Below are 22,976 nucleotides of genomic sequence, written 5' to 3'. Positions count from 1 at the left end.
CTGAGCTACAGAGTGAGATGCCGTCAAAAAAGAGAGAGAGGCAAACAGGCAAACAGATTTTCCAACAAACACTTCCAGAACTGTTCAAAGCATCTAACCCACTGGTTAGCTCAGCCAAGTAACTTTGACTGCCTTCAAAAAGCGGCCACAATTCTTTCACTCCCTGTATCTATGCCCCTTTTCAATTTGACTTTGTAGCTCTTCACATTAAAAAAAAATTCCTCACCCCATTCTAAACTTGTTGACCAACAGAATGTAGCAGAAATGAAATGCCAGTTGAGCCTGGACCTTAAGAGGCTTTGAATGTGTCATTATCTTCAGAACCCTGTTGTCACATATTAGCCAACCAACTCACAAAAGGAAAGCAGTGCACCTGGCCTGCAGCTCACTGTAGGCAGATGGGGTGCACCTGGCCTGCAGCTCACTGTAGGTAGATGGGGTGCCCCTGGCCTGCAGCTCACTGTAGGTAGATGGGGTAGGTGCCCCTGGCCTGCAGCTCACTGTAGGTAGATGGGGTAGGTGCCCCTGGCCTGCAGCTCACTGTAGGTAGATGGGGTGCACCTGGCCTGCAGCTCACTGTAGATGGGGTGCACCTGGCCTGCATATGCAAATGACTAAGTCACTAGGTGACTATATTTAGAGTGAGGCGTTCATAAACATGGACTATATACTGCCTTGACTACTAGGTGCCTTCAAAGTTCTTTTTGTGTGTGTGAGTATTCGTCCGCTTGCAGTCCTCCCAGTCTAAGAAGTTCTTTCTCACTTTTTCTAAATAAAGCTGTTTACTTTGAAAAAGTAAAAAGTATATTTTCTGGTCAGGGAAGTGGACAAATGAGTAGTCAAACAATCTAATCCATGTCCAAATAAAAGTAAGCTATTTCCAGGCACAGGCAGACAATTAACCAGGTCTAACCAGGTGAGAATGTGAGCAAGCTTCCCGGAAGCCACATCTTAGTCGAATGTTGTAGAGCAAGCAGGTTAGCCAATGGAGTCAAGACAGGCTATCACAACAGTTACCTCCACATATTCCCTCTCCAGTCCCTGTCTTATAAAGATTCTTGACTTTGGGGTTTTGAGATAGGATCTTTTTACGTAGCCCTGGCTGTCCCAGAACTCAGAGATTGGCCTGCTCCAACCCCCAAGTGCTGAAATCGAAGGCGTGCTCCACTGCTCCTGGCTTCTAAGCTTTTCTTTTGTGTACGTGTTTTGCCTGCATGTATGTCTGTGCACCACATGTGTATCTGGTGCCCTTAGAAGTCAGAAAAGTGTACCCTGGAACTGGAGTTATAAACAGTTGTGAGTCACCCTGTGATGCTGGGAACTGAACCCAGGTCCTTTGCTCTTAACAGCTGAGTCATGCTCTAGTCTCCTCTTCCAAAGCTTTGTACTAGGTAATAAATATGCACATTATATGAAAAGAAAAAGCAGCCTATGTCTGTAAAAACAAAAATGTCTTTTATATGGCTGATTTCTTATACTAAAATTTGATAGCTGTTAATCCAATTATCAGAAAGCACTTCTTTTTTTTGTGGGGGTAGGATATGTTTGAGGCAGGGTTTCTCTGTGGCTTTGGAGGCTGTCCTGGAACTAGCTCTTATAGACCAGGCTGGTCTTGAACTCACAGAGATCCAGTTGCCTCTGCTGTGATTAAAGGTGTACGCCATCAACACCCAGCTTAGAAAGTACTTTTTTTTTTTTTGGTTTTTCGAGACAGGGTTTCTCTGTATTGTTTTGGAGGCTGTCCTGGAACTCGCTCTGTAGACCAGGCTGGCCTCGAACTCATAGAGATCCGCCTGCCTCTCCACCCGAGTGCTGGGATTAAAGGCGTGCACCACCATGCCCAGTTCAGAAAGCACTTCTAATTGAGTCTTTAACAAGAAAAGCAATATAGTCTGGTTGGTTAAAAGTGATCTTTTCAGACAAACATGGGTTCAAATAGAAGTTACACCCTCCTCTGGCTATTTACTGATTTAACCAACATTTCTTGAACAATACACTGTATGGGAACAGAGGACTTCAGCATTAGAAATCTTTTGTTTCTCAGTTCCCAATATAAAAACCTTAAATGAACAGATGGCATAGTGCTTCATAAAGTTATGTGGCTGGCAGAACTGTTTTGTTACAGGGGTAAACATTCTAACAATCTTACCCAGATAGTACTAGGCAAACACCCAGAGGCAAGGCCAGAAAGCAGCACCAAGGGAGGGCTGGAGAGATGGTTCAGTGGTCAAGGATGCTGCTCTTCCAGAGACCTGAATCCAATTCCCAGCACCCAGTTCAGGGTGACTTCTGCTTTTGGCACCCATGGGCACCTGCATACAGATGGTACCCACATTCACTTACACATACATAAAAATAATCAACTAAATCCTAAGACAAGAAAAAAAGCGATATTGAGGGAGGAGCTAGCTAGTACTGCATGGGCTACCATTTATCAAGCCAATCATTTCATTTGCTCTGAATAATAAACTCACATGGTAAACTGCCACAGGAACAGTTTCCAAGGACTCCTTTGCAACATCACTTTGCTACTAAAGAGTTAGTGGTACATTCCATGTCCTTTCCCCCTGAATCACTTGCTTTCACTGGTGTTACAGAGTCGATGGGAGACTGCTCAGGCTAACCTTAAGCCTTCCAGCTTTCATTCTCACCCAGGTAGAACACTGTAATGGAGAAGCCCAGAAGAAAGCCAAAGCTAAACTATGAAACTAGAATAAAAGACCCAGCCAACACCCAGACACCGACATGAGCCCAGCCGTAACTGAACTGCCAGGCAAATTAATCTGCATAATTGAACCAGGCAAGACCAGGAAGACAGTCCGGGTGACACACAGAATCTTGAGGGGGTAGGTATGCTTACACCACTAAACTGTGCATTTATTAAGCAGCAACAGACAAAGAAACAAGCCATTGGAGACATACTACTGTTCATCTCCAACTCAGATCTAAAGAGGTAAGGGGAGTAAGCCGAAGTTCCAAAATGCTTTCCAGTTCAAAGAGCTATCTGACAACCTACATTTTCTGAAATACAAGAGAATACATACGCCAGTTTTACTTCCATCCAAATGGACAAAAAGTATTAATACATGCAAAAAAGACTAAGCAATGAAGTCTCGGTCAACTACTTCCAAATCCTGGAAAAAGTTGGTATGTATTTACCGACTGCTTAACAATAACAATTCTATCGAGTTTTCTATATACCAGCAACTGAACTCAGGTATTTAAGTGTGATAAGTATATAGACACACATTCATTTTGAAATCAGATAAGACTAAGTCTCACGATTATACTACCGTTTTTTTTTTCAAGCAGAAAAATGAAGCATAAAGCAGTTAAACTAAATTTACCGGTGAAAAAGCAGCACAGCTGCCGGACAACATCTACACCACTTCAACGTGCAGGCTTGAGCAAGAGTGTTCCACAATTAGATCAACGTGCTCTCAGCTGCCAGCATGTAAACATTAATCCGAGGACTACTTTCAGCAGAAAGAGCTGGGCCAGGGGGTGCACACTTAATCCCAGGACTCGGGAAACAGAGGCAGGTGGATCTCTGAGTTTGAAGCCAGCCTGGTCTACAGAGTGAGTTCCAGGACAGCCAGGGCTACACAGAGAAACCCTGTCTCAGAAAACAAACCAAAGACTTTCAGCAAATAGCAAAGCTGTGAAATCTACAAAAAGAGAATGACCAAAACTGTCCAGCAGCGGGGCTGGAGAGACAGCTCAGCGGTTAAGAGCACTGGTGCTCTTCCAGATGACCTTGGTTCGATTCCCAGCACCCACATGGCAGTTCACAACTGTCTGTAACTCCAGTTCCAGGGGATCTAACACCTTCACACAGGTGCACATAAAATAAATTTAAAAAAAGAATCCTGCAGAATATTTTCACATTAAAATGAAAGTTGGTTTATATACATATATATATGTATATATGTATGTATGTAAACCGACTTGGGGGGAACTGACACGTCTCAAACTGTAACTTGTAGTGGACCTAAGCATTCTAAGGTTTCTACAAAATTCCTAAGCAGCCTATGGAAGCATCAGTGTTCTAGACATCCTAGGTCGAGGGCGTTCTGCCTGTGTTCTCTTCTACAGCGCTGGTGACAGACTGAGGGAGAGAAAGTACCCAGAACAGAAGGACTCACACACGCTGTTAACTTGAGAAGTTCTGGGCGACAAGACAGCGGCCATACCGCCTCGGCCCCTGTCATCCTGGAAAGCCTTCTCTTAAAAAACAAACAAAACTCTGCATCAAAGCCCAGAATATAAATGTATGTCCACCAAGGCGAGGGCGGGGGCGGCAGCAAACACAAGTCAAACTCGGTGTGCCGGGCTCTCCAGAGCCGCTAACGCAGGCGGCCACCGCCGAGGGAGCCGTCATCTTTGGAGCCACGCTTCCCCAAAGGAACCCGTGGAGGACGTTACCAAGGACTTCAGACGCTGGCGGGCAGCCCGGGTCTCGGGGCGGTCCGGACCCCGGCACACGGTCCCTGAGAGTCTTCTGCGGCTCCCAGCGTTTACCGCCACAGCCTCAAGCAGGCCCGCCCCCCTGAGCCCTCGGGCCTACCACCTCGGCCCCGCACCCGAGAGCCTCTAGGTAAATCTGCGCCTCCCCTCCCACCTCGGGACTCCTAGGAAATACTCACTTGCCCGCCAGATCTTTATGAGAGCCACTCAGATTCATGAGCTGGGCCAAATCCTGTCGCACGGCAGCCGCCATCTTTCTTCCAGCTCAGCCACGGCTGCGGGACCGCTCGCAGCCGAAAAGGAAACGAGTGCAGTCCTCCGGGGTGCAGGCAGAGGGAACCCAAGGTGCCATAGAGTCGCGCCTTTACGGGCTAGAGCGTCGGGTGTGAGAGCCGGAATTAGCTCCGCCCTCGGGGTTGAGTGACATCAATCTCCTCTCCTCCCGTGTGAGACCCGCCCAGGCCTCTCGAGAGACTCTGGCTCTCACGCTCCGACCTGGGATTGGCTGAAGCCCTTGAAGGCGTGTACCTTGTGCCACCTCAGGAAGGGCCCGGCGTGTTAAAACTACAGCGTTTTCACTAAGTTCCGGGTCTGTGGCTCATCGTTCTCCCCTTATTTCGTAAGACATCTCTAAACTACCTATGGTAAAGAATGACCTCTTTTTAGTTTTTATTTCCAATTCACTATAGTCCAACATTGAAAGCAAAGCAAAACAAAGAAAAACCCCACCAACACACAAACACACACACACATTCATAATTTACCTAGAGGGAATACACCGCGAACAAGAAAATAATTCCCTCAGGATAAGGCTCCACCATTTAGGGGTGCTGATGTCTGCACTTCCCCACATGTGAGAAGCTCTCAACTGCATGCTTTATAATAATAATAGTTGGCTACTTTAGGCGCGTCCCCCCCAAAAAAATGGAGGGGGGCTAGGCTGCAATACCAGCACTCCAGAAGTGGAGTGCCGGAGGTCCAGCCCGGCCTCGAACTCACAGAGATCCTCCTGCCTCTGCCTCCCGAGTGCTGGGATTAAAGGCGTGCGCCACCACTGCCCGGCCATCCTATAACTTTTAAAAGTATTGGTCAGAACAATGTTATTTTTCATCTATTGTCCTGAATTATTAGAGATACTGCCTTCGCTTTAGAAACCGTTATTTGAATGGCAGGTTATATGCTCATCTTATTTTTACATGAGATTGCATTCATTATTCATATATTCTTACAAAACTTTCCAAAACTGCAATCAAATAGGTGTAAGACTTTGCATTCTCTTCTTTTCACAGTACATAACACACCTTGTTGTTTTGTCTTTGGTGTTTTCACTTTTCAGGAGATCTAGCTATTTAAGTCCAGTCATTTGCTACCATTATTCTTAAAGGTAGTGATGGTACATTATATTTAGTCCTTATAGGACATATAAGTAGCTTTTAAGAGAGCAACCAATGGTGCAATGAATAACCTTATATATGCATAATTTAAGATATATGCAAGTAAAATGCACTCCCCAATGTGAATCAAGGTACACACAATTTTTGGCAGATATTGCCAAATTGCACTTTACAGGAGAATTCTAGTGTTTTCTTTCTTTCTCTCTTCTTTTTTTCTTTCCTTTCTTCCTTCTCCTTTCCTTCCTTCCTTCCTTTTTTTTTCTTTTGACTTTTTTTGAGACAGGGTTTCTGTGTTCCCCTGGCTGTCCAGGAACTCTCTCTGTAGACCAGGCTAGCCCTGAGCTCACTGAGACAGGATTGCAATTTCTTACAGGCTTACTTACCTACAACAAATACTCAAAGCATTTTACCTCCTTGGCATGTTATAAATGTCATATCCTATCCATTGGGAATGGTACAGAACAAGGGAAACAAACTAGAAGTTATCCACACCAATTCAATCATGTTCTTTTGGCAAGAATGCCTAGCATCACTGAGACTGGAAACTTACTTTCCAATAAGGCTTTTTTTGGGGAGAGGGAGACTTATGCACCCAAAGCGTGGGTCAGGTCTGTTGCCACAGGCCTCTTAAGGCCTGCCTGGAGAACTTGGTGGGAACCTGTCTGAAAATAGGAAGTAAAAAGAAAGCTAGGACTACAACTTATACCCTAGTGGTAGAGCACTTGTCTACCATGTATGAGGCCCTAGGCTAAATTCCCAGTCCAAGAGTGAGGGGGAGGAAAAAAATGAAGAAAGGAAGAGAGAGATGGACCCAGAGGATGAGAGGTGGAGGGGACTGGCAGTCTCTACTGCAACCTGTCCATCTGAGTATCCTTTTTGCAGTAGAATAACTTCCTTCCCCAAGGAAGAGAGTTCATCTTCCCACTCAATGTTGCCAAAAAAATAAATCTACAACAATTTAAAGATCTTCAGTTGGATATACTTTTTATTTTTTCATCAGGCATTTTTATTTAGAGAGTAAATGTTTCAAGGAGCGGGACAAAGAAAAGTGAGCCCGGCATAGTGGCTAATGTCTGTAATTCCAACACGCAGGCAGCCGAGACAATGGGACTCATGTAAGGTTGAGACCATCAAGACTAGAATAGTGAATTCTAGATCAGTCTGTGCCACAGACTGAGGTCCTGTCTCAAAAGTGAAAGGAAAAGTGGTTTGACTTATTTCAAAGTTATTTTCTTTGTGAGACAAGATGAAAAATGTAATTGGAAAAGTCCTAGGATACTTTAGGTTTCATTTTTTGTTTTGTTTTGTTTTTGAGGTTTTGGGGTTTTTGTTTATTTTTATTTGTGAAAGTATAAATCGTTCAAGGGGCTTCACCAATATGCTAATTGAAAATCTCTTTAATCTTGATTTCTCTGAGCTGAAATAAATAGCTTGATGATATATGTTACTGTGAGTCATTCTGTCTTTGAATTATAGTCTCGTCTTTAGGAGCAGGAGTGGGAGCTTGGCCCGAAGCAATGGCATTCTGTGATTTTATGTGACACGTTTACATCAGCTCAAAATCCAGGATGTTAAACAAAACAAAACAAAAAGCCTCTCGAGGGGCTTGAGAGTTGGTTCAGTGGTTAACAACACTTGCTTCTTTTGAGGAGAACCTGGGTTCGATTCCCAGCATTCATATGGTTACTCACAATTGCCTTAACTCCAGTTCCAGGGGATCTAATACCGTTTTCTGGCCTCCTGGAGCTCCCACACAGAGCAGTACACATAAACTCGAACCAGCAAACACACATGCACAAAACAAAAATAATCTTCCAAAAGTAATTTTAAAAATACAGGTTGAGGGGTTGGGCAGATGACTCAGCGTGTAAAGAGTTTAATGTACAAGGAGGTTAGGATTCCTAGCACCCATATAAACAGGTAGTCTATGACAGGTAGGTCCTGAGGGCTTGCTGGCCAGCCAGTCCAGCTGAAAGAGCAAGCTTCTGTACTGTGAAAGTAAGGTGGAGATGATGCAGGAAGACTCCATGTGTGCATGCACGGGTAAGTGCGCATTCACACACTAATGTAATAGTCACAACAGTCTCGCTCCAGAGTTTCTCATTTACCATAGAGTTTAGCAATCTCCACACGATTAATTTTTGCTCCTACTGAGAACTCTCACCTTTTCACCTAACCAAGCCCTCTTTGGCATATCAGATTTGCCAGTACCACTGCCCTTTGCACACTGGGGCATTATTAAGCAAAATAAAGATTACTTGAATGCAGGGACGGCAGTAGTATAGCTGATAGCCAGGACAGCTAGTAAGTGACCCGCTGAAGGGAAGCATGCACATTGCCGATTCACTGAGTAAAGCAATGATTCATTTCCCAAGCAGCACTGAAAAGGATGTCTGGGGAATTTATCATAATACTCAAAACAGTACTCAGCTTAAAACTTAGGGATTGTTTGTTTCTGGAATTTTCCATGTAACATTTTCAGACTGTAACTAACTGCAGGTAATTGCAATCTCTGAAGGTAGAATCGGGAAGGCGTGGCCAAACCTTGACACTGTTGTATCTCAGACCTGCCTCCTGGGTCTTTGGGGGTCAAGTATGTGTGGTATAGTGTGTGTACACGGTGTTGGATGAAATTAATTAAGTGGATGTTGGAGTTAATTGGGGCTTGAACAATTGAGGCCTTTTCTGTTTTTATTATAATTTCTTTGAATATCCAGAAAGCTCTATTAGTTTGCTGCCAGACAGTCCCTGATGTCCAGTGTTCTTTCCAGAAGTAATTGTTAAACCTGCCCTCCCTCCCTCCCTCCCCCCATCATCCTTTTTTTTTTTTTTTTTTTTTTTTTTTTTGGTTTTTCAAGACAGGGTTTCTCTGTGGCTTTGGAGGCTGTCCTGGAACTAGCTCTTGTAGACCAGGCTGGCCTCGAACTCACAGAGATCCGCCTGCCTCTGCCTCCCAAGTGCTAGGATTAAAGGTGTGCGCCACCAACGCCCGGCCCCCCATCATCCTTTATTTTAACAGTTTCCTTTGTAGTTAACCACCTGGATGTCCATTGCACTATTATGGATCTCCTTCATAATACCACAAGAATAGCAAACATCAACTTTACAACACACAGATTCCGGAATCTCCAAAATCTGCTGGCTTCCGAGAGTTCTCTGGCTAAGGATAAGTGTCACATCTGTAAAATAATGTTGACAATCATATCAGAAATGAGAGTCCCACCGTGTTGAGTGCTTTCTGTTTATTTCTATCCATGGGTTATTCCTGGAGGTTGTTCCTGATGATGGCAGCTGAAGCGGAAGGCCTGACTTCAATCCAGACACGGACACATGCAGACAAAAACACTCATAATCATAAAATAACAACAACAATGTAACAATTTGTTTCCCAGCTCAGACCTCCTAACACTGTCACATGATAACATGCCCCCCCCCCCCCGTAATTCCAGAGCAGTTAAAGTTGAGAGCTGGCTGATGTGTGAGCACATGCCTTTTCTCTCAGCATGTGGGAAGCAGAAACAGCCAGAGCTCTGTGAATACCAGGCCAGCCTGGTCTACATAGCAAATTCCAGGCCAGCCAGGCCAGCCAGGTCAGCCAAACCCTACAACATAGTGAGACAGTGTCTCACAAAAAGAAAGAAAAAGAAAGTGGGGGGTGGAGAGATGGCTCAGCCGTGAAGAACCCGGATGACCCTGGGTTTATTTCCAGGCACCTACATCAGGCAGTAACCTATGTCTGCCTGTAACCCCAGCTCCAGGAAAATTGATTCCCTCGTCTGCCTCTGTGGGCACCACCACTTTCATGCACACGGCCACACACATGTACACATGTACACATAATTAAACTTTAGTATTTTAAAAAAAGAGTTGTGACAAGCATCCAGCATATCTTGACACCACTGGTATATGAATTCCATAGTGCAGTTCCTCTGGCAGCATCTACCATTATGACAACTAGATAGGCTCTAGCCTCTCGCCACTTCCCTACAGATATGCAAAGGGAGTCATCCTGACTCCCCTTCCTGGTGTGCCGGGTCATGACTCGTTATAGGAGAAAAGAATATGTGGTTGTGTGTGTACTGTGTGGTGTGTGGGTGTGGGTGTGCATGCTGCTGCTGTGTGTGTGTGTGTGTGCTGTGTGTGCTACTGCTGTATGTATGCTGGGTGCGTGCTGCTATGTGTTGTGTGTGTGCTATGTGTGCTGTATGTGTGCGCTGTTTGTGCTGCTGTGTGTGTATGCTGCTGCTGCTGCGTGTGTGTGTGTGTGTGTGTGTGTGTGTGTGTGTGTGTGCTGAGTGTGTGTGCTGTGGTCTTCGGCACTATTCCTCCTGTTTGGGGTGGTTTTCTGAGACCATTGGTTTTAGAATCACTGTGTGCTTTGTAATTAGACTTGATACAGTTGGTTCCCAAGAGGCTGCCTTTCATTTAGGGGGATTGATGGTTATAAGTGATGCAACTGGAGTGGTAGGAACGCTCTTACTATTGTATCAGTATTTTTCCCTTTCCATGGGACAGAACTAGACAATATATATTTTAAAGGTGAAATAATGCATAAGTTCATACAGATACTCCCAATCCTAAACTTGTCTGGGCTACATATATATCTTCTAGTTTTCACATCCAGAGTCCCAGGTAGCACGTATATTAGGAAACCCAGATTCAGGATATCCCATAACCACTCATTATATTTGCCTCACACTAGACTTCCAGCAGCCTCAGAGTAAATACTAATACCACTACAGAAATACGATTAAGAAAAACAGTTGAAGGGAAAATGTGATGCACCAGCAGGTAAGGAAGCTTGCTGCTAAGCCTGACAACCTAAGTTCAATTCCGGGGATACATGTGGAAACTGAGAACCATGGCATGTGCATGTTCTCACATATATACACATAAAATAAATTAATTGGGCTGGGGATTTGGTTGAGTGGTTCATAGCACTTTATGTTGAAGAGGACTGAGGTTTGGGTCCCAGTACCCATATGACAGATAACAAATGCCAGTAACTCCAGTCCCAGATAATCTGATACCCTGTTCTAATCTCCACAGTCAAATGTGGTACACAAATATACATGTATACAAACACTCATATACATAAAATAAAAATGAATAACTCTAAAAAAAAGAAATTGTAAGTTGTTACATTTAACTAAGTAAAGATGTGTTACATTTTTTGTGTTGCATAATATTTGTTTAACTATGTAAAGATGTGTTACTGTGTCTGCCTAAGGCACCTGAACGGTCTAATAAAAAGCTGAATGGCCAATACTTAGAGGAGGGAAAGTATCTACAATATTTATTACTTAATTTGTTTAGCTTAGTCACTATGGAAACTATTAAATAACAGCTGTTTTATCTCTACATTTTTTTTTTGGTTTTTCGAGACAGGGTTTCTCTATGGCTTTGGAGGCTGTCCTGGAACTAGCTCTTGTAGACCAGGCTGGCCTAGAACTCACAGAGATCCGCCTGCCTCTGCCTCCGGAGTGCTGGGATTAAAGGCGTGCGCCACCACCGCCCGGCTCTTATCTCTAAATTTTAAAGTTTACATCAATTCATTTGTGGGGGTGGCACATGTATGCCACAAAACGTGTATATTTCTGAGGACAACTGTTGGACTCTAGGGGAAGAGCTTAGGTTGCCATGCTTGGTAGTAAGCATCCCGCATTCCCCCACCCACGTTGAGCCATTTCTCCAGCCCTACCTATTTACATAATTACCAAGTACTTTTTGTTGTTGTTTGAGACAGAGTCTCACCATGTACCTCTGGTTGTCTAGGTTGGCTTTAGACTCACAGAGATCTGCCTGCTTCTGCCTCCAAGAGTTCTGGCATTAAAGTGTGTCACCAGGCCAGGCTTAATTAAATTCTTGATAAAGGTACTCTTGTCATAATGGTGATGCTGCTGCCATTTTGTTGCAATACATGATGTTGCTGCTTTTAAGTGTAGTTTTAATCCACAGAAGGAAACACTGTGTGTGTGTGTGGTGTCTCACTAATTTAATTAATCCAGGCTGAGTGCTGGGTTCAAACTGTCAATGTTCTTGCCTCCAAGAAGCTAGGATATGGGTATGTGCCACCTGTCCCAGCTAAAAGCTATATTTAATTCTTGGTCATATATGAATTTCATTTATTATTAACATTCTCCTTTTAAATTATGTGTGTATCTGTGTATTTGTGGTTGTACACACGAGAATGGGTGCCCTTGGAGGCTAGGAGAGGATGCTGGACCCCTCGACCTAGAGTTACAGGCAGTTATGAGCCACCTGATATGGATGATGGGAGCTGAACTTGGGTCCTGTGCAAGATAGGTACCATGGAGACATCTCCATCTCCTTCTAAGAACTGTAATATTCAGCATAGTTGTTGAGTGTTATATGATGCATCCCCAGATAACATGTTTTTCCCCTTTAATAAATTACACCAGGATACTGATTAATGGAAGGCTATCATTCTCCACATAGACTAAATCCTTTGTCATGGTGTGAGCTCTTTTGTCTACTAGATTGCTAACATTGATAAAATTGTAATAGTCACTTTAGTCTTTGCAACAAAGTCACAGTAAACCCAGAAATATTTTCCTTAATCTTTAGGTGCTGCTTTATAGTAGTGGTATCAGAATTGTGCTAGCCTGGTAGAAGAAACTCAGAACTTTTCTATCAGGACCGGTGTATGTGATTGGGGTGGTGGTGGGGATTATCTCTTTAAACCAAGCCAAATTTGGGAACTCCATCTCTGCCCTCTTCTTCCAGAGATGTCCCACAGTACCACTAGTAATGCGACCAGGATTTCTGGCTAGTTCTCAAAGTTTCTCATGAACTAAGTTCACAACACTGATCCCCAGTAAAACCCATGTATATTGTCCAACACTCTCACTGTGCTAATTTCATGCCACTGGGCTTGCTAAAGTGTGGTGATAGCCTTACATCTCAGACCAACATCTTGTAGCTGCTCGACACCTCTTGCTTTTATTTAGCTGGCTCAATCTTGGAAAGTTGTTTTCATGTTGCAGATGGAAAAACAAACATATAGGAATTAGTGGAGGGAGCAGAATTAAAAATCAGGAATACTAGCCGGGCGTTGGTGGCGCACGCCTTTAATCCCAGCACTCCGGAGGCAGAGGCAGGTGGATCTCTGTGAGTTCGAGGCCAGCCTGGTCTACAGAGCGAGTTCCAGGACAGCCTCCAAAGCCACAGAGAAACCCTGTCTCGAAAAACCAAAAAAAAAAAAAAAATCAGGAATACTTGATTGTAAAGTGGTAGCGTCAGCATAACTCTCACCTCCTCCGGCTGGTCTCAGGTACCTGTGTGGCTTCCCTAGTCCTTTAGCAATGTACCTCACAGTTGTACATTTACACACTTGGTTTTCCGTTGGTTCATCTGTGTAGTTCTTGTCTGGCAAAGTAGCTTACAGAATACTCTCAAGGCCTTTTTTATTTCGTGGATTCATTTAAATATTCCACGAAACAAAGGAAAAGATGATTTGTATTTTTTTTTAACTCTTTGCTCATTGGGGTCCCGCCACCCAGCTCCCAAATAAATACACAGACACTTATTCTTACTTATAAACGCCCGGCCTAAGCTTGTCTTGTTTCTAACCATCTAACGTAACTTACCCCGTTTCTCTTTAACTGTATTTGGCCTCTGGGCTTTTACCTTTCTCTATTCTATATGTCTTTCTTTACTTCTTACTCCTTAGATGGCTGGGTGGCTGGCCCCTGGGGTCCTCCTCTCCTCCTTTTCTTCCCTCCTCTATCTCCCTCCCTCTCTTTTATTCTCTCTGCCTGGCAGCCCCGCCTATTCCTCTTTCCTGCCTAGCTATTGGCCATTCAGCGCTTTATCAGACCAATGGTGTGTTTTAGACAGGCGAAGTAACACAGCTTTACAGTGTTAAACAAATGCAACACAAAAGACTGAAACCCATCTTTGCACCGTTAAACAAACATCCCGCAGCGTAAATGAATGCAACACATCTTCAACTATATCCCACAACGACTGAATACAAAGAATCCACACTGTATTAGTATAAGGTGTGTACTGTGCTGCAAAACAAAATACCAAAAAACTCCCTTTAAAAGTAAGTTTAACTCTGGGGGCTCCTCAGGAGCCTTTTTGGCGCCCCTTGCAAAACCCAGAAGAAAGTCACTCAAGCGCATCACCAAGCGTGGGCGAGCTGGAAACCGCACCTACTGTGGTCTTGGCCGGTGTTCCCCGCCTTCCCTTTGACAGAGGCCCCAGGGGGAGTCACGTGGGAGCCTGAGAGAGCTTCCCCCCAGCCTTGCGCAGAGACGCGCCTCGGGTTGCCAGGGGGGCGGTGCGGTGCGCGGAAGGGGCGGTGCTAGGCCGCCGCCGGGGGCGGGGCGGCGCAGTGGCGGGCGGCGCAGGGGCGGGGCGCCCGGCGTATTATGGGATGCGGTGGTGGAATGGCGCTGGGCGCGTGATTTTGAACAAACCCGGGTCTGTGTTTCGGAGGCGCCGCCGCCGCCGCGGCTGCTGGGAGCCCCGAGAGCGCGGCGCGAGAAGGAGGCGGCGGCGCCGCCGGCTCGGGTGAGTGTCAGCCCCGGAGACCCGGGCTGAGCGGCGGGGACCGGCGCCGGGCCCGCGGGGCGCTCGCGCGGCCGGAGCGCGCCGGCCGGCCGGCTCCCGGGCAGCTGGGCCGGTGGGCCGTGGCGGGCGGAGGGTCGTCGGGGCGCGGCCACGAGCCGCTGGCGCCCGAGAGCGCGGCTGTCACTCGGCGGGGTCGGCGCCGCCCGCTCGGCGCTCGGGAGGAAGAGCCCGGCGGCTGTTGACAGGCTCTCGGCGCGGCCCGGGAAGCTGCCGGCGGCCCCGAGCTTCTGGGAACCGGTTTTGCTGCTGTGTCATTTCGTACCAGCGCCTCCTTTCGCCGCTGCCCGCCGCCGCGTTCTTCCTGCGCCCCTTTGTAAGGACTCCTCTGGGTGTGTGTCCGTTTCCCTCGCGAAGCCCACCAGCCAAATGTCATAATGTCCCCGCGGTGCACGGGGGAAGGGAGCGGGCTGGGACTCAGCCTGGCCAAGCAACGGTAAACAACCATCCGAGTGCCGGTGGACCCGGCTGTTGGTGGGGGAATAAAGTTGAAAGATGATGGAGCTGGGATCCCCTTACTCACACGCTCAGCCTCTAGCGGGCTGAATATAGAAACGCGCTGGCAGTGGGTGGGACAGCACTTGATTAAGCCCGAACCTGCTGACTTTTATATGGAGTTGTCATTCACACAAGGTAGGGGAACGGAATGGCTTCTGCTTCTACCTTATTCTTAGGTAAACTTAAGACAGTTTGAATAGCCTCGTTCACAGCCCCGAGCCTCAGTTTGCTCTCTTCAAATTGGTCTTTTAAAGCGTGTATTGAAGGTGAATGATAAAGAATACAGCTTTTTAACTGGCAATTATTAAGGCTTTCTGAATTTAACTCGCTGATTTTTGGAGAATGCTGGTCCCATTGAGAAGCCTTGCAGCTTATGTGTTCTTGTTCCTTAGATGATTAATTAAGCATTACTTGTATCCTCTTTTGGCTACTTATTAAACTAAACGATGAGAGGAACTGGAAGGGGTGGATAGGTAATTCCGGAATCTTGTTCTCAAGCAAGCTGTTTATTTTCACTGCATCGAACAAGTGTATCAGCAGCAGACGGTTTTTAATTTGAAACTTAGATGCTAAAACCATTTGGCAAGGGATTCTAGCGAAGAGCTGTGTGTCTTCTATATGTTAAAAGTTCACGTTTCGTTCATGCCGCCACAGTTGGAGTCAATCACTTTAAATCAATACACGTTGAATCTAGTGGAACTTGTGCAAGTTAAACCAACGACAAGTTGACGTAATGGTGTTCATGAACAGAAATGACCAGCGTTAAGTGGAGAGGAAAATAGTTCAGAACTTTATTCTTAAAAAAAAAAAAAACTACAACCAAAAAAACACTGTAGGATCAGCGCCTGTAATTAAGGGGTGCCCGAGAATCAGGCATGTATACGGAAATAGCTATGCTGTCAAAGTAGTTCTGTGGGTGGAGTAGAATGCCAAAGTTGGTGAGTGACGTTGAAGGTGTCCAATGTCTCTGAAATGTATACGAAACACTGCCTACCATCTCAAGTGTTTTTCTGGAAATGAAAGAGTTCGGTGTCTTTACTGTTCTTGTGTCAGCTTCCGTGTGGCTTGCCCTACTAGCTAGGAATCCCGCGGGTGTCTTGTCCTGGGGTGGTAGGGCTGGCACGGCTCGCCGGCGAGCGCTAGAACCTCCGGTGTGCGTTTGAAGGTTGGCGGGGCGGGCGGGAGGTTTCCCCGGATATGTGGGTGTGTGCTGCTCGGGAGGGCGGGCTGGGGCGGGAGCAAGAGGAAGGGGGAGGTGACTGGCAGCGGCGGCGGCGGCGGCCGGGGCTCGGCTGTCGGGGGAAGCTGCTGAGCTGTGATGGTGATGACGAGGTGAAAATGGCGGATCTTTCGAAATACAATCCCGGCCCCTGACATACCAGAGGCGGCGGCCGCGGCGACATCGCTTCCCCGGCTCCCTCCTGGCTCCACGGGTACCCTGTAATGCTCCATTTCGGGCAAACTGGGAAAGGAAGCAGCTGGACAGAGCTACCGTGCACAGGCAAAACAAGCACTGCCCGGGCTCGGAATTGCCTGGGACCTTCTGGAGCCCGCTCCTCGGAGCCGGAGGGTGGAGAAAGCGGCAGCCTCAGGAGGTAGAGAAGGGGGGTACCCGGGGGCTCTCAGTCTACAGAGCTCTTTATTTGGGAGCTGGGGGAGGAAATGCGTTGCGGATTAAGAATGACTTGTCCGGAGTGCAAAGAATCAGTAGCCTCATAATGACATCAACATTATTTTTTTGAGTATCAAGGCTTGAGTTCGCTTACACCTAAGGCTGCTGCTGAGGCCTAGAAGAACCGCTAGTACTTATCATGATTTCCTGATAGAATACTTAAAATACCCACCCAGTGGGGGTTGGCTGGTGGTGGTCAGCAGTTTAGGGAGTTGTGTTTCTTTGGAGAGGCAGAGCATTGGCATTTTCTTCCACATTTAACGTTGGTGGCAGAGCATAGTCTAACTTGTTGGGGTGTGGATCATCACCTATTTTTGAACACATGGACCAGTGTTGTAGCAATCAAAAAAATTTTATATGGCACTGTCATCCTTGGGGAGGCACCTTTGAACCTGCCACTTGGCAAATAACAATTGATACTGTAAATCATATTTTCTTCCCAGTTTTAAAGGGATTTTTTTCCTCTGTCCCCATCTGATTTGATGAATTCAGAGAGCGAAGTTATGGAAGATTTTATAATAGGCTGTATACTAAGTGAAATTCCGTTGGGAGCGCTATTCTGCTTGTGAGTTTACCTTCAGAGGTATGATGGCTGGATGCAAGCTTTGAGCACACTGAACTGATAAAGATATTGAAACCTGTTACAGTGCGAATGCAGAGTCTTTGTTCAGGTAGCCAGAGCACTCTTATCTTGGTCATAAGGCTTGATTGACCTTATAATGGCCCTGGCTTACTTTTGTCACCTGATGGTCCTTGCTGACTTAGGCTGTGCTGCAGGGTTCTTAGGAAGTCTCCTTGCACAAAACAGGAGTGATACCGAAAAGGTTACATGTTATACAAAATTTTAAGCAATGGTTTGGGGTCCTTCTTTTTTCTTCAACGTAAGTGGTAGGTTGGATCAGTGACCTTGAATTATGAGAGTAAACAGGTTAATATTTAAGAAATTCCTACTAGTAATATTTATAAGTATCAACAGATTTTCTCAGATTGTCTACAAAGTAATATGAGAGTGCTTTATATGTTGGCATATGGTATATTGTGTATATACAGGGCAAGTATTTTGTCTGAATGTGTGTGTATAGTTTGGACTTTGGCTTTTACTCACTACAAGAATGAGAAGCCAAAGAATGTTTTACAGTAAATATCTGAAAGGTATTTAGAAGATTCAATGATTGCTGTTCATTAAAAATGTAATTTGAGGGGCCAACCAGATGGCTCAACAAACAGGAAAGGGCACTGGCCATGCCAGAGTCCTGAACCGGTGTCCAGTCCCCTGGGCTGTACATGTGATAGGGGAACACCACTGTCACAAGTTGTTCTCTGGCTTCCTCATGGCAAGGATGCTCCCCACAAATAAATACATGAAAAAACAATACGATTGTGGCTGAAGAGATAGCTCATCCATTAAGAGTGTGCCCATCCAGAGTTCCCAGCACCCATGTGCCACAGCCTCACAACTCCTTTTAACTCCAGCTCCAGGAAATCTAGTGCCCTCTTCTGGTCTCCTTGAGAACCTACACATATGTGGCATATATACACATACATAAAAAGAAGAAAACATCACATATATATGCACACATAATTTTATCTTTCATTGTTCAGTAGGAATTTAGTTCTTCAAAATATTTAAATTTTAATTATGCTGAAATTTTTGTTCCACATTAACTAGAATACTTAGAGTAAGAATTTTTAAAACTTAAAATGCTTTGTCTTTGGTTTTCTGTTTTGTGATGGGGTCTTGCTGTCTCTCTCTCTCTCTCTCTCTCTCTCTCTCTCTCTCTCTCTCTCTGTGTGTGTGTGTGTGTGTGTGTGTGTGTTCTGGCTGCACACAGTGTCCACAGGCCTTGAATGCTCTGGAGCTGGGGATGCAGATGGTTGTGGGTTGTTGCCATATGGGAGTGGGTCCCTTGGAAGAGCAGCTACTGCCCTTGACTGCTGAGCCCATGCTCAGGCTAATTTTAACTACCAACTCTGTTGTCTTTTTGTTGATTCTTAGTGATTATCCCCTCTTCCCACTTTTAGATAGTCTTTTTCTGTAGCTAGGCTGGCCTGGCTTCTAACTCAGAACGATCCTTGTGGCTCCCTAGTGCTGGGATTATAGGTATGAGCCACCATGCCTGGTTTGTGATACCTTTAAACTGCTTTTTTTTTCCTACCTGTTTTTGAGGCAGGGTTTCTCTATATAGCCCTGGCTGTCCTGGAACTCACTATGTAGATCAGGCTGGCCTTGAACTCACAGAGGTTCACCTGCTTCTGACTGCTAGAATTAAAAACATATGCCATTATACTCACCTGTGATTACCTTTAATTTTTTTAAAATTATAATTACAGCATTTCCCTTCTTTTTTTTCCTCCCTCCAAAACCTCCAATATACTCCTTCTTGCTCTTTTTCAAATTCATGGCCTCCTTTTTTCATTAATTGTTGTTACATAGGTGTTGTGTGTGTGTGTGTGTGTGTGTGTTCCTAAATACAGAAGTACAACCCACTAAGTCTATATAATTACAGGTATTTGTATGTGTGTATTTTCTTTTTTGTTGTTGTTGTTGTTGTTTTGAGACAGTTCCTCTATATAACAGCCCTGGCTATCCTGGAACTCTCTTTGTAGACCAGAGGGTAATTACCTTTTAAAGCTCAGTGTGTGTTGGTTTTTTGTTTTGTTATTTTTTTTAGACAGGGTTTCTCTGTGTAGCCTGGCTGATCAGGAACTACTAAACCCGCCTCGAACTCACAGAGGTTCATCTGCCTCTCTCCAGAGTGCTGGAATTAAGGCATGTACCACCACTGCCCAGCAGTAAAGCTCAGGTTTTAGATCGTTTTAGTAAGGAAAACTGCCTGTTAGTAACTTAAGTGTATTAGAATGACTGAAAGAAGAATTTGCCTCAGGTGTCTGTTTTGTTTGGAGATGAACAATACATATGTTTGCTTGTTTTGTTTTGTTTTTTGAGGCAGGGTTTCACTGTGGCTCAAGCCAGTCTGGAATTGGAGATTCTTTTTTTTTTTTTTTTTTTTTTTTTTTTTTAGTTTTTTGAGACAAGGTTTCTCTGTGGCTTTGGAGGCTGTCCTGGAACTCACAGATCCGCCTGCCTCTGCCTCCCGAGTGCTGGGATTAAAGGCGTGCGCCACCACCGCCCGGCTGGAATTGGAGATTCTTATTGCCTCAGTTTTCCCAGTGCTAGGATAACAGATGTTTGGTATCACACCCACTTTAAAGTTCCATCGTTATCTAGGTTTTAGAGCATTTTGGATGTTGATGTAGGATAGCATTAGAAAGAAAAGCTATATGTATAACCCCCCATTGTGAGACTTGAGAATTTGAAACACTTCTGGTTCCAAGCATTTTGGATAAGGAATAGTCAGCCTGTATTGGGGGCTATCTGTGAGTCCTGTGCTATGCTATGGATGGGAAAACTAACTTAAATATGATTGCCCCAGAGGGCTTTCAGTGTAAGAATCATTGGCAGTAAAACTGAAACTATAGGCTAAAGGGCCTTACTGCAGTAGGCTTGGAGCTGTGTCCATCTTTTGTGTAAAATAATGGCAGTCTCACAAATACATCTAGGGACACAAATCCAATAATGTTTATGTAAGATGTACTATAGATGAGAAGAGACAAGCTTTGGATACTGTTGATGGCAAAGGGATAGAGTAATTCATGCATGATCTGCATGTTATATGCAGGTTAGTATTTTTATGAAAGTATGTCAAAGATTGAAAGATCTATTTTTTTTTTTTTTGGTGGTTTTTTGAGACAGGGTTTCTCTGCGGCTTTGGAGGCTGTCCTGGAACTAGCTCTTGTAGACCACCAAGCTGGTCTAGAACTCACAGAGATCCGCCTGCCTCTGCCTCCGGAGTGCTGGGATTAAAGGCGTGCGCCACCAACGCCTGGCAAAAGATCTATTTTTTAAAATTAATTTACTGTTTTGTGTGTGAGCGGTCACATGCCACAACCCACATGTGGACATCAGAGGACGACTTTACAGGGTTGGTTCTCTTTCCACCATGTGGACCCATGGATCAAACTCAGGTCATCAGGCATGGCAGCGAGCACCTTCACCAGCCGGCTGAGCCACATCTCCAGCCCCAGATTAAAAGAGCTTAAGCCTTTTTCTTTTAACATCACATTTTGGCATGCTTTGTTGAGAAATATAGAAAATCAAGGGGCTAGAGAAGAAAAACATGCAAATAAAGAGGAAAATGAGAAAAGATACGCAATGAATGGCTAAAGAAATGAATAGAATTTAAAGGAGATGGTATTTACCTGAGTGTGGTGGCACTCACCTTTAAAATCAGCACCTAGAGACAAAGACAAGTGTATTTCTGTGAGTCTGACACTGATTTGGTCTATATAATAAGCTGTAGACCAGCCAGGGGCTACACAGTGAGACCCTATCTAAAATAATTTAAGAAAAATTGAAGAAAAATTATGTGGAGAATATTGACCAGTGTTGTTTTCCCTTTTATTTATTTAGGACACACAGTGATGACCTTACGGGGTGTCAGTCAGGATATGAATATGGGAATCCAAGAGGCTTGGGCTAGCATCTGTCTTAGTTTTGGTTCTGGTTGCTGTGATAGGATATCTGAAGAAACCATGAATTGTAACTCACAGTTCCAGGCTCCAGCCTGTCATTGCAGGGAGGTTAAGGTGGTTGGGCTCTGAAGCAGCTGCTCACATCCTCACAGCATCGTCCACCAGAGTTCCCCATGGTGAGAGAAGGGGCCAGCAGGAGCAGGGATGAGGCTGGCTCTCACATGGTGTCAGCAGTCTGGAAGCAGAGGCAAGCTTTGATGGAATGTTAGATGCATAAACGCAGAGCTTAAAGGGAGAGCCTGTTTAGAGAAGCAAGAAAGGAACGGGGAGTTACAGTGCACCCTGCTTCATAGTGACCTTGTGAGCGAGTGTGAGAGTCCATGTGTACTGGCTGGTTGTGTGTCAGCCTGACACGAGCTAGAGTCATCAGAGGAAGGAGCCTCAGCTGAGGAAATGCCTCCATGACATCCAGCTATGAGGCAGTTTCTCACTTAGTGACCAATGAGGGAGCACCCAGCCCATGGTGGGTGGTGCCATCCCTCAGCTGGTGGTCCTGGATTCCATAAGAAAGCAGGCAGAGCAAGCCAGTAAGCAGCAACGCCCCCCCATGGCCTCTGCATCAGCTCCTGCCTCTAGGTTTCTGTCCTGTTTGAATTCCTGACCTGACTTCCTTCAGTGATGAACATTGATGTGGAAGTGTAAGCCAAGTTAACTCTTTCCTCCCCCACTTGCTTTATGGTCATGGTGTTTTGTCACAGCAATAGAAACCCTAAGACAACATGATAAGCATCAAGTAAAGTCAAGATTGGAAAATAGGTCTTCTATGTGAAATCCTAATTAATAGTTTGCTGTTTGAGATAAGGTCTTCTGCATAACCCATGCTGGTGTTGAACTCAGGATACTCCTGCCTCAGCATTCTGGTGTGTTTCTTCTGTAGTAACCCTCTGTAATAAATTACTTAAAATTGTAAAAATGTAGCTTTTTATTTCCACCTATATTATTTAAAAATTTTAGATACAATTTACTTTTTTTCATTGTCACCATGCTAAATCCAATCTGTTTAAATTATTTAAAATTGTAAAAATGTAGCTTTTTATTTCCACCTATATTATTTAAAAATTTTAGATACAATTTACTTTTTTTCATTGTCACCATGCTAAATCCAATCTGTTTACCTCTGCTATGGACTTTTTATTGTAGTGGCCCTTTACTGTCTGTCAGTATAATCTGAGATGAGGTTACCTCTCCCCGGGGACAGCTAGAGTTGTTCTTTTTGTCTGTTGAGTTTTATGTTCTTCGGGGATTAATTTCCCAAACTTTCTCAAAGTCAGAAAGCAATAAGTACCCATTAGTTAAACTACTGCTAAAACTGTTAGTTAAAAGTTAAGGATACTGCCAGGTCAGGTGGTTGTGGAACACGCCTTTAATCCCAGCACTGAAAAACCAAGAAGAAAAAAAAATTAAGGATACTTAGTGAGTTTTTAGATAGAAAGTATTTTCAGAGGATATTGTTGAAAAGTTTACTTGAAAATAGTTTCTCAACTTGTTTAACACATGGATTTCTTATTTAAAGTGCTATAAAGTCCCAGAGTATTATATAAACCCACCTGACATAGACAGTTGGTTTTTCAAGACAGGGTTTCTCTGTGGCCTTGGAGGCTATCCTGGAATTCGTTCTTGTAGACCAGGCTGGTCTCGAACTCAGAGATCTGGCTGCCTCTGCCTCCTGAGTGCTGGGATTAAAGGCGTGTGCCACCACCGCCCAGCCTAATGGTAGAATTTTTTATGATACCACTTCTCCATTCTTCAAGTTT

General features: G+C 44.8%; 2 protein-coding genes across 9 annotated transcripts in view; one reads left to right on the top strand and one right to left on the bottom strand.

The window, feature by feature from the left end:
• Positions 1-4,801, bottom strand: part of Cops4 (COP9 signalosome subunit 4) — a 29,159-nt gene extending 24,358 nt beyond the window's left edge. For 2 of the 3 annotated variants that reach the window (XM_040747507.1, XM_040747508.1), the window contains exon 1: positions 4,647-4,801. In XM_040747507.1, the coding sequence (XP_040603441.1) occupies positions 4,647-4,720 (74 nt within the window). In that variant the 5' untranslated portion in view covers positions 4,721-4,801. Of the gene's footprint in view, positions 1-226; positions 328-4,646 lie in introns of those variants that run through there. The other variant, XM_040747506.1, reaches the window with a different exon arrangement.
• Positions 4,802-14,277: 9,476 nt separating this feature from the next.
• Lin54 (lin-54 DREAM MuvB core complex component) overlaps positions 14,278-22,976 on the top strand; it is a 63,568-nt gene continuing 54,869 nt past the window's right edge. For 2 of the 6 annotated variants that reach the window (XM_040747505.1, XM_040747503.1), the window contains exon 1: positions 14,278-14,402. Coding sequence is in view for 2 of the 6 variants with exons in the window: in XM_040747504.1 (XP_040603438.1) it covers positions 15,071-15,092 (22 nt within the window). In the remaining 4 variants the exon portion in view is untranslated. Of the gene's footprint in view, positions 14,403-14,651; positions 15,093-16,235; positions 16,553-22,976 lie in introns of those variants that run through there. The other 4 variants (XM_040747504.1, XM_040747502.1, XM_005076358.4 and 1 more) reach the window with 3 other exon arrangements.

Source organism: Mesocricetus auratus, unplaced genomic scaffold (genome assembly GCF_017639785.1).
Source record: "Mesocricetus auratus isolate SY011 unplaced genomic scaffold, BCM_Maur_2.0 Super-Scaffold_100006, whole genome shotgun sequence".
NCBI lineage: Eukaryota > Metazoa > Chordata > Mammalia > Rodentia > Cricetidae > Mesocricetus > Mesocricetus auratus.
The sequence above is the reverse complement of the archived record's forward strand: the minus strand, read 5'-3'. Positions and strand labels throughout refer to the sequence as shown.